General features: G+C 55.3%; 1 protein-coding gene across 2 annotated transcripts in view; it reads left to right on the top strand.

Moving 5' to 3' along the window:
• The window catches only part of NFAM1 (NFAT activating protein with ITAM motif 1), a 54437-nt gene that overhangs the window by 13712 nt on the left and 25368 nt on the right, over nucleotides 1-15357 (top strand). For both annotated transcript variants that reach the window (XM_063808074.1, XM_001170811.7), the window contains exons 2-3: nucleotides 11801-12130; nucleotides 13994-14106. In XM_063808074.1, the coding sequence (XP_063664144.1) occupies nucleotides 11836-12130; nucleotides 13994-14106 (408 nt within the window). In that variant the 5' untranslated portion in view covers nucleotides 11801-11835. The remainder of the gene's footprint in view (nucleotides 1-11800; nucleotides 12131-13993; nucleotides 14107-15357) is intronic.

Below are 15357 nucleotides of genomic sequence, written 5' to 3'. Positions count from 1 at the left end.
ACCTTGGCCTCCGAAAATGCTGGGCATTTTTAGAATTTCTACAGTGAACATGTTTCACTCTGTTACTGGGAGGTGGTAGGGGTACCTAAAGAATTCTAATTTAAAAACCAAATAATGACCCACACTCCAAGAGTTGCCTTCCCAGGAACCCCTTGCCCCTCCCAGGCTGAGATGGGCCCCCCTGTCTGGACTCCTGCAGCCCACGGTCTTTCCTTTCTCCCACCTCTTTCTGTCTCCATCTGTCAGCTCCCTTCCTGGTGGCAGGGCCTGGCCCTCCTTGGTGAGACTTTGGGTGAATACACACTCCCTGCTGAAGGAGGCACTCTGGGGGGTCTGTTCCCCTCACTTCATTTCCTTTTTTTTTTTTTTTTTTTTTTTGAGATGGAGTCTTGCTCTGTCGCCTAGCCTGGAGTGCAGTGGCGAGATCTTGGCTCACTGCAATCTCTGCCTCGCAGGTTCAAGTGATTCTCATGCCTCAGCCTCCCAAGTAGCTGGGATTACAGGCGCCCACCACCACACGCAGCTAATGTTTGTATTTTTAGTAGAGACAGGGTTTTACCATGTTGACCACGCTGGTCTCAAACTCTTGACCTCGTGATCCACCCGCCTGGGCCTCCCAAAGTGCTAGGATTACAGGCGTGAGCCACCGCGCCCAGCCTGTTCCCCTCACTTCATTTTGCCCACTCCAATTCAGAGACAAGAAGCAGACCCCAACCTCACCCTTTTGGCCCTATTGCCACCTTCCACACCATCCTGATGCCCCTTTGAGGGTAGAGGGGTGGCTATAAAAGGAGAGGCTGAGTCCACTGATGACCTAGACCACACTCTCAAATGAGCTCCAAAGTTGGAGCGACTTGACCTTTTTTTGACCTTCTTTTGACCTTCTTTTTTTGTTTGTTTTTGTTTTGAGACAGAGTCTCACTCTGTCACCCAGGCTGGAGTGTAGTGGCACGGTCTCGGCTCACCCTCCACCTCCCGGGTTCAAGCGATTCTCCTGCCCAGCCTCCTGAGTAGCTGGGGCTACAGGCGCGTGCCACCATGCCCAGCTAAATTTTGTATTTTTAGTAGAGATGGGGTTTCACCATGTTGGCCAGGCTGGTCTCGAACTACTGACCTCAGATGATCCGCCCGCCTCAGCTTCCCAAAGTGCTGGGATTACAGGCGTGAGCACCTGCGCCCGGCCTTGACTTTCAAAACAGGCAAAAAGGAGGCAACTGCTGTAAAGACACTGATTGACCCTTGTGAGGCTTATTCCCGATTCAAACCTTGGACATTCTGCACCTGGTTTGTGTCCCCGAGCGGCCACCGTACACCCTGGTTCGGGGGTCTAGAGGCATGAAAATGAGCCATGGATGGGCTGTGGAAATGGCCACGTCTTGAGGCATCTTTGCAATTTGGAGGTGTTGAAAGATGTGACAACCTGTCCGATGGCGCCATTCCAAAGGCAACGGTGCTAAAAGCTCCGAAATAGTCTCTGTTCAAAGGTTGTCTTCCAAGTCCTGCAAAATGCCCCTCCCTCGCCAGCCACTTGGCCACACGCCTTTGCATTTGATGCCTGTGTCCTGCCCGCCTGCTCGTCTGTGGCATCCTGGGATTTGTGCTCAGGCACATGGCTGAGGCTCTGAGATAAAACCAACAGCCCCGATCGCAGCCTTTCAGACGGGCCTTTAAAAAGGCACAGCTCTGAGAGATGCCAGAATTAAATTGGAGGGCAAACCCCATGCCTAAAATAAAGACCGTGGGAACTGCTTTCTTCTGTAGCTGGGGAATCAAAGTGTTTTCCTTTAAAATCGACCTAACTTGGGATGGATACCTTTGATCAGCGTTGTCTGGGTCCTCACACCCTTGGCTGACAATGCGCGCTTGATGCCATAGAAGGGATTGAGTTCCATGCAGTGGGGAGCCGGGACCAAAGCCCTGGCCCATGACTTGGTGGTGGGAGGAGCCTCAGCAGCTGGAGCAGAGTGTGAGGGACGGGGGAGATTGTGGGTGGCAGATTCTGGGGGTGAGAGGAAGCCACAGAAGCATTTTCTTCTTTTCTTCTCTTTTTCTTTTCTTTTCTTTCTTTCTTTTTTTTTTTTTGAGACAGAGTTTCACTCTTATTGCCCAGGCTGGAGTGCAATGATGCGATCTCGGCTCACCGCAACCTCTGCCTCCCAGGTTCAAGCAATTCTCCTGCCTCAGCCTCCTGAGTAGCTGGGGTTACAGGTGCCCACCACCCCACCACACCTGGCTAATTTTTGTATTTTTAACAGAGACGGGGTTTCACCATGTTGGCCAGGCTGGTCTCAAACTCCTGACCTCAGGAGATCCACCCACCTCACGCTCCCAGAGTGCTGGGATTACAGGCGTGAGCCACTGCGCCTAGCCCATGGGAGCATTTTCAATAAGAGCATACCAAGTTTTCCATGGTGCATTCCTTTCCCAAAATGTCCGCCCCTGCTGCAGAACAGGGATGCCATCTGGCCCTCTGCAGCACTGGCCTTGTCACAGGGCCAGCCTGTAGAGGGCTCGGGGGTCACTCCTGTTTTGGGAGCCACAGGCTGTGCTTGAGCTGAGGTGACAATAACAGTCCCCCAGTGCTGCAGGGCCATTTCTGACTACCATTGTCCCCAGGCCCCTACCTATTGCTGGCCCTGTCTACCTATTAGATGACCCAAGTTTAAGGAAACAGCCTCTGAATTTTTGACTCCCTTTAAAGAAGTATATTTCTTTCCTTTGAGAATGTTTTCTTTTGCTTGCTTTGAGGAGTTTGTTTGTTTGTTTGTGACAGAGTCTCGCTCTGTCACACAGGCTGGAGTGCAATGGCGTGCGCGATCTCGGCTCACTGCAACCTCTGCCTTCTGGGTTCAAGCGATTCTCTTGCCTCAGCCTCCCGAGTAGCTGGGATCACAGGCGCCTGCCACCATACCCGGCTAATTTTTGTATTTTTAGTAAAGACAGTGTTTCACCGTGTTGGCCAGGCTGGTCTTGAACTCCTGACCTCTAGTGATCCACCTGCCTTGGCCTCCCAAAGTGCTGGGATTACAGGCGTGACCCACTGCACCCAGCCTGTTTGTTTTTTGAGAGAGGGTCTCTCTTTGTCACCCAGGCTGGAGTGCAGTGGCATGATCATAACTCATTGCAGCTTCGAACTCCCAGGCTCAAGTGATCCTCCTGCCTCAGCCTCCTGAGTAGCTAGGACTACAGGCATGCCATCATGCCTGGCTAATTTATTTATTTATTGAGTAGAGATGGGGTCTCACTATATTCTGCAGGCTGATCTTAAAGTCCTGAGCTCAAGAAATCACCCAAGTTCAGGAGTTCGAGACTAGCCTGGCCAACATGGTGAAACCCCACCTCTACTAAAAATACAAAATTAGCCAGGCGAGGTGGCGCATGCCTGTAATCCTAGCAACTTGGGAGGCTGAGGCAGGAGAATTGCTTGAACCGGGGAGGTGGAGGTTGTAGTGAGCCGAGATCGTGCCATTTCACTCGAGCCTGGGTACAAGAACAAAATTCTGCCTCAGAAAAAAAAAAAAAAACAAGAGTGGGATTACAGACTCAAAGGGACCCAGCTTAAAATCCCATGTCTACCACTGCAATTTGGGCAAACCTCTTGCCTTCTCTGAGCCTCAGTTTTGTCATCTGCAAAAGGTGAAACCAAACCCAGGGGACATTGGCTCTTCTGATCACATGGCTTTAACAGTGACGCCTGAGAGTCTGTGCTGTGCGGGGCAGCCAGACACCCAGGAGTGGCTCAGGGAGGAAGTGAGCATGTCCTGAAGACAGAGGGGGACCCCAAAGCCCAGGAGAGGAAGGAATGGGTAGGACATTCCGCACAGCCGGAACAGCACGGGCGAAGGCGCCGGAGTGTGGCAGGCTGACGTCTACGCAGGAGTGGGCGAGTGAGGGCCAGAGAGCAGCTGAGCGGGGCTGTGCAGGTCCTGGGAGGCAAGAACTGGATCCTCCAAGCCAGGGACTTCCCATTTTTCTTAGCAGTGGCCCAAAGTTAAGAGATGCATGTTTTAGCGTGACCCTGTCTGAACCCAATTGTATGAATATAACTGAAACTAGAAGGTCGCAAACAGTGCCCTTACTACGCATGAAATGCTTCATGTTCTATTTTTTTTAATTGCTTGTCTTGACCCCGTAAATTGATTTCAGACTCCTTCCTGGGTCTCCTCCAGCAGGGAGCCGCTGCCGGTTCAGGCAGGGCAGGAGCAGGATGAGTTTGTGGATCGCTGGGGACTCAGAGCCACAGAGACAGCCCTGGTTGGGCAGGAGAGGGGACTGGATGGGAGCTGTTGAGTTGGAGGGATGGGGGCGTTGTGCAGGTGGTGGGCAGGTCTGATCCTGAACATCAGTGATCCACAGGAAAGCTGCCAGGTGGGCACACAAACGCGTGGGGGCACACCCCGCCAGGGACTCACTCGGCATGTGGTCCCCGCGCCAGGTGTGGGAGGATAGCAACTCCGCCCAGCTCTCCAACTCCAAGTTCAAGCAGCCACAGATTCATAAGAAGAACCGGAAAAGGAAGGACTCAGGCACCCGTGGGCGGTTGACAAACTCTTTCCCAACAAGGGTGGGAGAAGAGCAGCTGGAGGCTGAAGGCAGAGGGCTGTTCACGCCCCCAGCCCTGCACACACCACACCCCTGAGGGGCCTTCAGCCAGGCCAGGCCAGCGCCCGGGACAGGGACAGTGCCCAAGTCTGGGTCAGGGAAAGACCCCTGGGGGTCCTGCTGTGCCTGGACCATCAGGGCCTATGTGCCCTGCACTGAGGGCATGTCATTTAACCCGGCAGAAGGGTATAGGGCTGGCATTTGCCTTTAAAAAAAAACAAAACAAAACAGAGATAGCTCTTGTCACCCAGGCTGGAGTGTAGCAGTGCGATCTCGGCTCACTGCAATCTCCGCCTCCTGGGTTCAAGCGATTCTCTTGCCTCACCCTCCCAAGTATCTGAGACTATAGGCTTGTGCCACTACACCCAGATACTTTTTTGTATTTTTAGTATAGAAGGGGTTTCACCATGTTGGCCAGGCTGGTCTTGAACTTCTGACCTCATGTGATCCGCCTGCCTCGGCCTCCCAAAGTGCTGGGGTTAATAGGCATGAGCCGCCACACCCAGCTGGGATTTGCCTTTGTAGATCCCCAAGGAGGACTCCCTGTCTCATTCTTGTCCCTGGGGAAAGGCAGCCTGGCCCGTGGCAAGTAGCTGGGTTCCAGGTCCCAGTTAATCCCACCGCAACCCCTTAAGGCTGGCATTGTTGCTCCCCCTGTGTTGCGGGGAGACGCTGAGGTCAGAGAAGTAAAGCCAGCTGCCCAAGTTGCACAGCCTTGAAGTGGCAGAGCCAGGAGCCGCGTCCAGGCCTGTTGCCTCCAGAACCTGGGCTTTTCCCAAACGCCCCCGCTCATCGCCCCTATTTCTGGCCAGGCCCAAGGCTTCCTCACAGTGTGGGAGGGACTTCCCTGGAGCTGCAGAGAAGTGAGGGATGGAGGGTGTGTCACCCCCGAAAACACAGTCTCCTGTAAAGCAGGGTGGGCAGACTAAGCAGGGATCCACGGCGCTGCCCAGATGAGATGTCTGTGCTTGCAGTTCCGTGGGGGTGGGGAGGCACAGGAGAGGAGTTGAAGACTCAAAACAAACAGCCAAGCCCGGGGACGGGGCGGGGGCCCTCCCAGACACCGTGTGGCAACCCTGCCTCTGATGGCCCTGCTGCCCTCCTGCTCCACCCCTCCTCCCCCATGGTCCTCACTATGGGTGCCCTCTCCCCTCTCCCTGCACCATCCTATCCACATTCAGCAGGTTCAAGAAGCTCCTGTTCAGAAAACTCCCCCTGGGCCAAACTCCCTGCCCCTGCAGCCTTCCCTCCCGGCAGGGCAGGCCAGGCAGGAGAGTTCAGGTCCTCACCAGCCCCTCCTCACTCTCTGCCCCAACTCTGCCCTCCCTGAGCCTCAGGGGTGCTCCTTGCAGCCACCTCCAGGCCCCGCTCTCCACAGGGCAAATCTCAAATCCTCCTAAACTCTCTAAGCGGAAGGGAAGTTCTCAAATCCGTTCCCTGCACAGAAAACACCTGGGGCTCCTTGAGACGTTTCCTCCCTGCGCCCCAGGACCTGTTCCAGCTCTGCCTGCCCCAGATCCCATGGGACTTGGAGAATGACCAGAAAAGCAGCTGGGAGCAGCTCCTGGGCCCTCTAGGCGCCTTGGTGCTGGGGGATTTCTCCTGGCAAAACTCAGCTCCTCTGGTCACTCTAAGTCAAAGTTCTATGGTCACCAAAAGTCACAAATGCGTCCCAGTTCTTCACATCTCTAACCCTGTGTAACAGACAAAACTTCAAACTCTAAGGCTGAAGTGGTTCCCCAGGCCACCTGAGGCCTGTGTGAGGGTGAGGGGTGAGGTCCCTCTTCTCTTTCCCACCCAGACCCCTTCCTTGTCCGTCCCCACCGGTCAACCTGGGTGGAGGCAGAAAAGACCTGCCTTGTCAGGTGCGGGGGAGGCTGGCCCTGGGCTCTGGGTGCTTGCGGTGTTGGCGTGGAGTCCGTTGGGGCCCCCACGGAAGTGGGGGAGTGCTAACTGGAATTCTGTGGCTCTCACTCCCTCCTCAGCCCCCAGGAGTCTGGTATCCACCCTGGTCTTCCTCTCCAGGCCGTGGGCCCCTCTAGGCAGCTGCATGAGCCAGTCTAGAAGGACACTCAGCCAGCTCACTGCCCCGAACCACGTTATCCCATGGGGACATACTGCCTTTGCCAGAAAAGGGACAAACCATGATGCAGCCACACCACGCCCTGGCATGAGATAGATAGCGGCCGAGTGCCCTCACTCAGGGAATACTGCTCAAGTTCAGCCAGGGTCCCGCTAAAGCCCCTCTCAGCCTGGGGTGAGAAGCAGGCACCCCCAGGGCAGGCCGGATGCCCTGCAGCTCTCCCCAGCCCCCTCTACACCCACCTTCTGAGACCCCCGTGGTCTCCATGTGATCCTGGAGCCAAGTAGCCACTTGTTGGCCATCTGGTGGTGAAAATTTGTGAGGCCCACCAGGGTTCTGACAAACCTCTTGTTAGCATCTGATGGCTACTGTGCCCAGTGCCACCGTGAGCACCCCCTGCCATATCTGATGACAGCTTCCCAGCCCGGGTGCTGGCTCTTCTTCCTCACCACAGCCAGACCAACTGGGGTCCGAAGCCTGGCCCCACCACTCATGATCTCTGTGGTTTGGGGCCTTTAAGATCCTCTGCTTTTTGGTTTTGGTTTTGAGATGGGATTTCACTATGTGCTCAGGCTGGTCTCAAACTCCTGGGCTCAAGCGATCCTCCTGCTTCGACTTCCTGAGTAGCTGGAACTACAGGCGTGTGCCACCACTCCCCACTCCTACCTAGACCCGCTACAGAACGCGGTTGCAATAGTTGCCGCCTAGGATCGTTGTGGTGTTTAATTGACATAGGACCTGTGTCACACCAAGCCAGGATACAATTTCTGTAATTTTTCTTTTCCTTCTGTCTGTGGGTTCCTACTTCTGGGTCATGGACACCCTCTAGACCCCCGGGCCACCAACCCTGCACCCCAACCTCATCCCAGGCAAACTCAATGCTCCCCATACCAGCCCTTCTGCCTCAGGCTCTTTCTGCTCCTTCCCTTTTGGACTGGGGATGTTGCCAGGGCAGGGAGCCCCTCCTGATCTGGGACAGGGCCTGTGACCTAACTGGTACCCCTTCAATGTTTGTGGGAGGCACAAACAAATGACAGCTGAAAAGAATTTGTGGACTTGGAAATGACCGTGAAACCTATCAGCACTGTGCCTTCACGGGGGACCGCTTCTAGTTGGCAGCCAACTAGGGCCTAGACCTCTACAGCCTACACCCCTGAAGGGGCCTCTGGGAGGCACGGGTCCAGGAGATGGGGTGGGAGCTGGGCAGTTGCAGGGGTCCAGCTCTGGGGTGCTGATGCCCCATTGAAAGGAAGGTGCAGGCCGGGCGCGGTGGCTCACGCCTGTAATCCCAGCACTTTGGGAGGCCGAGGTGGGCAGATCACGAGGTCAGGAGATTGAGACCATTCTGGCTAACACGGTGAAACCCCGTCTCTACTAAAAATACAAAAAATTAGCCGGGCATGGTGGCGGGTGCCTGTGGTCCCAGCTGCTCGGAAGGCTGAGGCAGGAGAATGGCGTGAACCCAGGAGGTAGAGTTTGCAGTGAGCTTAGATCGCGCCACCGCACTCCAGCCTGGGCGACAGAGCGAGACTCCATCTCAAAAAAAAAAAAAAAAGAAAAAAAAAGAAAGAAAGAAAGGAAGGTGTAGGTGCAGGGGAGGTGGTGAGCTACATTCGCAGGCCAGAACCCAGAGGCCTTGGCTGTAACTGCGGACCTCCTCTCCTCCCCCGGGTTTTTTGGCCTGACGTCTCCAGACTGGCCGTTGTTATTGACTGAGCTCATCAGAGACAGCTTCCTCTCTTTACTTTTTGGACACAGCAGTTTCATCAGAGGTCTGAGGTTCTCGTTTCGAAGCCTCTCCTCGCTGTGGCTGATCTAAGCCAGAGCCGTGCATTGTCATGAGCCTAACCCGGTGACCTTAAAGAAATGAATCCCAAAAGAATATAGAACAATGGACGTCTGTTTTTATAGATTTCCCTGGAATTGTAAAGATCGGCTTAATTGCAGTAGCAGAGTTCATCATTTTCTAGAAGGATACCTCAGACAGGGAGAATTTTTAAAGAAATTGGTCTGAAGTCTTCCTGCCCAGGACAAGCAGGAAGGTTTCATGGTGCTGACAGTGTATCTGCCCTCCCCCTGGAGTGGCCTCTTAGATACACCGTGAGGAGGAGCAGGAGGCCCCGGGTGAGGATATGGAGGTCACAGGTCGAGGGGGCCACAGGGTAGGTACACAGAGGGGGCAGTGGCCTGTGAGTGCTGTGCAGGGCTGCTGGGCAGGGTCGGTGGTGATGTCATTTGTGGTTCCCTCTACCCTTCTTGTCTCTAAAAAAAATTTTTTTTAATTAAAAAAAAAAAAAATGTGATGCCCAGGCTGGCCTTGAACTCCTGGCTTCAAGAGGTCCTTCTGCTTTGGCTCCTGAGTAGCTGGGATTACAGACACGCGCCACCATCCCAGCCCACCTGGGTCCCTGGGGGACAATATAACAGCCCCCATCTCTATATGCCTACCCTGCCCCTGCCCCATCTCGGATAAGTCCCTGCCCTGAAGCAAGGCTCTTAGTTTTATGACAAAACGAATGTAATGTTATCATTAAACAGCAATCCTGCAGTAGAGTCCAGAGATACAAAGTCCAGGGTAAAATCCCCCCTGCTCCATCCACCAGAGGGGAGCCCTGGAGGGGGCCCGGGTGCCAGCTCCCTGGAATGACATTTCACAAGCGAGTGTCGTTATGTCAATTACAAGTCGAACCCACTGTGACTGCCGACATGTGAGTCGATTCCCTGGAACTGTCAGTGCCTTTAGTTCTTTGAGGGAGGGGGTGTCTCTCTTTGTCTTTCTTTCTTCTTTTTGTTTTTTTTGAGACGAAGTCTTGCTCTGTCATTCAGGCTGGAGTGCAGTGGCACGATCTTGGCTCACTGCAACCTCCACCTCCCAGATTCAAGCGATTTTCCTGCCTCAGCCTCCTGAGTAGCTGGGATTACAGGTGCCCACCACCACACCTGGCTAATATTTTTATTTTTAGTAGAGACGGGGTTTTGCCATGTTGGCCAAGCTGATCTTGAACTCCTGACCTCAAGAGATCTGCCCACCTTAGCTTCCCAAAGTGCTGGGATTACGGGCATGAGCCAACAGCCCTGGCCAAATTTTTGTTGTTGTTGTTATTATTGTTGTTATATAGATGAGGGCTTTCTGTGTTGTCCAGGCTGGTCTCAAATGCCTGGCCTTGCCTTCTTATGTGACAGGACAACAGGCCTGAGCCACCGCGGCTCCTGATTTTTTTTCTTTTTTTGTATTTTTAGTAGAGGCGGGGTTTCACCATGTTAGCCAGGCTGGTCTCGAACTCCAGGCCTCAAGCAATCCACCCGCCTCGGCCTCCCAAAGTGCTAGGATTACAGGCAGGAGCCACCCTGCCCAGCCTGGGGGTGTCTCTTTAGTGGCTCAACAGGAAGCTCAAAATATCAGCATTGCCAGAGTTTTGAGGGATTAACTGACGCACAGGGCCAACTCCATCTCTGTTCCCGCATCTTCCAGAAGGCTGGCCTCCCTTTGGGACCCCCTTCCCAGAGCTCTGGCTCAGAGCTGAACTGAAGAGACCTGGGAAGAGATGAGCCTGGCCTCCCTCCAGCCCCACACCACAGGCAGGGCCCACGCCTCTCTTTCCCCAATAAAATAAATCTTGCGGCTCCTCTGAGCATCTCAAACACACGATCTCCCGATTAACAATCCGGCCTGCATGTTCTTGGCTGCTGGCTGCCGACCTCAATTTAGAACTGTCTGCTGCTCAGCTGCTGGAGAAGGAGGGGCCTGGAGAACCCAGGAGCGCTAAAGCCGAGGGGCCTGTGCAGCTGAAGTCTGGGGCAGGGGGCGGCTGCTGCCCCCAGCCCAGGATCCAAACAGCATCTCAGAGGCCTGCAGCAGGGGTTAGAGCCCCCCAGGCAGGGCTGCTGCTTTGGGAATTTTCAAACTGTTTTCTGAGGTGCCTCTGATGAGTGGGGGGAGGGGTGGCTCCTACAAAATTGGCTTTGTCATGGTCATAGACATCATGATCACAGCCGAAATGGCCCCACGTGGAGCACCTCTGCGTTGTTGGAAAAACTGCTCTCAGGATGTTGCCTGTTATACTATATAAAAACCTGACAAATCCTCTCCGAGCCCAGAGTCCGGGAGAGGTTTGTGTCTCCCGCTGCCTGAATGCCTCCTTACTTTGGCACGGGGAGAACTGTGGGCAGACCTGCCTCCCTCTCTGTCTACCGCCAGGAAACGCTTGGGTTTCTTTATTTTGTTTTCCTGCCTCCTTCTTTATTTCTCATCCATCACCAGCTTTCTCTCTTCTCAGGCCTGTGCTTTGATCCCAGGTGGCCTCTTGGCCTTTGGGAAGAAGAGGGGTTGGGAGTGCAGGCTCTGGTGTTCCCCAGCCCTGGACGGGGTTGTAGCTCCACTCTCTACCTGCTGAGGAATCTGGAGCTAAGTGCTTCAACTCCCTGACCCTCAGACTCTTCTTCTTCATAAAACAGGGGCTCTCACTTTGCCTTGGGGTATATTAGGAGAGGTAGAGTGGTGTGTGTAATATGCTTGGCACAACTCCGGCACACAGCAAGTGCAGGAGAGGCAGGGGCTGCACCTGCAGAGGTAAGCTCACACGATGCACGAGACTTGTCTTTCTTTTTTTTTTTTTTCTGAGACGGACTCTTGCTCTTGTCGCCCAGGCTAGAGTGCAGTGGCATGATCTCTGCTCACTGCAACCTCAGCCTCCCAGGTTCAAGCGATTCTCCTGCGTCAGTCTCCCGAGTAGCTGGGATTACAGGCATACACTACCACACCTGGCTAATCTTTGTATTTTTAATAGAGACAGGTTTTGCCATGTTGGCCAGGCTGGTCTCAAACTCCTGACCTCAGGTGATCAGCCCACCTTAGCCTCCCAAAGTGCTGGGGTTATGGGCATAAAAAAGTTAGCCTGGCTAATTTTTGTATTTTTAGTAGAGACGGGGTTTCACCATGTTGGCCAGGCTAGTCTCGAACTCCTGACCTCCAGTGATCCGCCTGCCTCGGCCTCCCAAAGTGTTGGAATTACAGGTGTGAGCCACCGCACCCGGTCGTGAGCCTTAACAGGCAAGTGGGTGGGACTGAGGCAGCCTCAAGTGACCTGTTGCTCTCTCCCTTTGCTTCCCCTCCAGGAGGACAGTCAGTGACCCACACCGGCCTGCCCATCATGGCCTCCCTGGCCAACACAGCTGTCTCCTTCAGCTGCAGGATCACCTATCCATACACTCCCCAATTCAAGGTTTTCACAGTCAGCTACTTTCATGAAGATCTCCAGGGACAGAGGAGCCCTAAGAAGCCAACAAACTGCCACCCTGGACTGGGCACAGAGAACCAGAGCCACACCCTGGACTGCCAGGTCACCCTTGTGCTGCCGGGAGCATCGGCCACTGGCACCTACTACTGCTCTGTCCACTGGCCACACTCCACGGTGAGAGACAGCGGCACCTTCATCCTGGTCAGAGGTAAGGCTTCCTCTGTGGCTCTTCCAGGGCAAAGGACACAGAGGTTTCAAATGGCAGTTTGGGACTTTGGATCGGAAATAGAGAATGGGGCCAGGCGCGGTGGCTCACACATCCCAGCACTTTGGGAGGCTGAGGCGGGTGGATCACCTGAGGTCAGGGATTCGAGACCAGCCTGGCCAACATGGTGAAACCCTGTCTCTACTAAAAACACAAAAATTAGCTGGGCATGGTGGCAGGTGCCTGTAATCCCAGCTACTCAGGAGGCTGAGGCATAAGAATTTCTTGAACCCAGGACGGGAAGTTGCAGTGAGCCTAGATCGCACCATTGCACTCCAGCCTGGGTGACAAGAGCAAAACTCCATCCAAAAAAAAAGAAAAGAAAAGAAAAGAAAAGAAATAGAGAATGGTTTGCCTTGTCTACCAGCATTGGCAAAGCAGGCAGACCCACTTCAGGGAGCCCCGGCCTACGGCTGTGCCAGGGCTCCATCTGGGTGTGGAAAGGGCAGGGCTGGGCATGCAGATCTGCTCCTGAATGCCGCTGGCAGGTGACCTAAAAGAGCTCCCTTGGGCCCTTGGTCTCAGTGTGCCATGGGCATCATGGTGGGGGAACTTCTGCAGAACTAGGTATGTGCATGTATGTATTTGTGGGGGCCTCGTGTATGTGAGCACTTGGCTCATGTATAATACACCTTTCCAGAGACAGATCTTTAGTTTTCATCACGCTCTCTCTCTTTTTTTTTTTTTTTTTTTTGAGACAGAGTCTCGCTCTGTCGCCCAGGCTGAAGTGCACTGGCCCAATCTTGGCTCACTGCAATCTCTGCCCCCCGGGTTCAAGCGATTCTCATGCCTCAGCCTCCCAAGTACCTGGGATTACAGATGTCCACCACCACACCCGGATACTTTTTGTATTTTTAATAGAGACAAGATTTCGCCATGTTGGCCAGGCTGGTCTCGAATCCTGACCTCAAGTGATCCGCCCACCTCAGCCTCCAAAAGTGTTGGGATTACAGGCATGAGCCAGCACACCCAGCCAGTTTTCATCACATTCTCAAAGGAGTGATGATCCCAAAAGTTATGAGTGAGCCCATCACCAAAGCCCTGATTCTCTGACCTACCTCTGCGATCCCCTGGAAGGAGCTGGGGGCTTCGGAATCCCATAGACCTGGGTTTGAACCTCTGTCCTGCTGCTTGCCCGATGTGATCTTGGGCCTGGTCTTCATGGCGATCCTCTGCCTTCCAAGGACTTGGATGAGGTTGAAGGAGATGGTGCCCATAAGGGCTGGTGGCTGACGATAGGCAGTGTTGGGGAAATCATGCTCATGTGCCTGGCATGTGGTTGGCACTCCGTGTGTTTTTGCCAGTCGGATGGATGGATGGGGTGAGGGGAAGGAGGACTGGATGCCAGTAGGAGGGACTGGGGATGGCATGGGGTAGGAGGGCTGGGCCTCACCTAGCCTGGGTGCAGCCCCCTGTCAGTCCCAGGATAAGCCCGCCTCCTTCAGCCCTAGCCACATCCACCCGTATTATCACCACCTCACACAGGGAAAAGAAGAGGCCCCGAGAGGGGAGACATCTCGCTCAGGGCCCTACAAGCAGCCCGCAGGGGAGCCAGGTCACTGGGGCAGGGGCACCGGAAGAGCAAATGGCCCCTGTCCTTACAGAGAATCAAGGCAGTGAACATGAAAAGGAGTGAGGGGGACAATGAAAGCCCGAACCCTGGCTCCCAGGGGGCCTAGTGGGGTGTGGAGCGTGTTGGCGGGGTAGCATTGAAAACAGGGTCCTGAGTGAGGGAGAACATCAGGTGTGTGTGCCCCGCTTTCTCCTGGGTCACTGACCCCTCTGCTCCCCTGCGCTTCCTCCTAGACGCAGGGTACCGAGAGCCCCCGCAGAGTCCACAGAAGCTCCTGCTCTTTGGCTTCACCGGCCTCCTGAGTGTCCTGAGTGTAGTGGGCACGGCCCTGCTGCTCTGGAAGAAGGTACGGGATCAGTGCTCACAGCCATGCAGCCCCTCCACCCGACACGCCACGGGCTGCCCGCCTGCCCTCTGCAGGGCGTTTGGTGGGCCCTGGTGAGGGCACATCCACATCTGTAACAGGTGGCCCTCGTGGCCCCTTGCACCAGGGCTGGGGGCATCCCTCCTGTGCCGCTCCCTGTGCTGCCATGGGGCGCCTTTTGATCTTGTTGCAAGAAACCAGGGCTCTGCAGGCTTTCCCAGGTCCCATGTCCCTCTGAGAACCTGGGAGAGGCTGCAGGCCCTCCTGCCTACCATTTCTAGCTCCCCAGATTAGGGAATCCCTGCTCAGGTATTCTTGATCCCAGCAGGCTGGAAGGGATGAGGGGGCTACCAGCCACTCACACAGGTGCTCTCCCACACACCCTCCCGCTCGCCCTCTCGCACGCCCTCCAGCAACCCTCCCACACACCCTCCCACACACCCTCCCGCACACCCTCCCACACACCCTCCCACACACCCTCCCACACACCCTCCAGCAACCCTCCCACACACCCTCCCACACACCCTCCCACACACCCTCCCACACACCCTCCCACACACCCTCCCACACACCCTCCAGCAACCCTCCCACACACCCTCCCACACACCCTCCCACACACCCTCCAGCAACCCTCCCACACACCCTCCAGCAACCCTCCCACACACCCTCCCGCACACCCTCCCACACAAACACCCTCCCGCACGCCCTCCCACACAAACACCCTCCCGCACACCCTCCCGCACACCCTCCCGCACACCCTCCCACACAAACACCCTCCCGCACGCCCTCCCACACAAACACCCTCCCGCACGCCCTCCCGCACGCCCTCCCACACAAACACCCTCCCGCACACCCTCCCACACACCCTCCCGCACGCCCTCCCGCACGCCCTCCCACACAAACACCCTCCCGCACGCCCTCCCGCGCGCCCTCCCGCGCGCCCTCCCGCACGCCCTCCCGCACACCCTCCCGCACACCCTCCCGCACACCCTCCCACACACCCTCCAGCATAGCTCCATGAGGAGGTTTTTTCCCATTTCACAGCTCTGGAAGGTCAGGCTCAGAGACGTTGTGATTTGCCCAGGGTCGCATAGTAAGTGTACTGCAGTCAGGGCTAGAGTGCAGGATGGGGCGGCTTGGTCCATTTCCTCACCTGGACGGCTCCTGCTCACACTGTGGGTGGCACCTGCCTGGGGAGGGAACCTCTCTGCTGGGGCTCCCCTCATGCTCATC

The sequence above is a fragment of the Pan troglodytes genome, chromosome 23, assembly GCF_028858775.2.
Source record: "Pan troglodytes isolate AG18354 chromosome 23, NHGRI_mPanTro3-v2.0_pri, whole genome shotgun sequence".
NCBI lineage: Eukaryota > Metazoa > Chordata > Mammalia > Primates > Hominidae > Pan > Pan troglodytes.
This window is presented reverse-complemented; position numbering and strand designations above follow the sequence as displayed.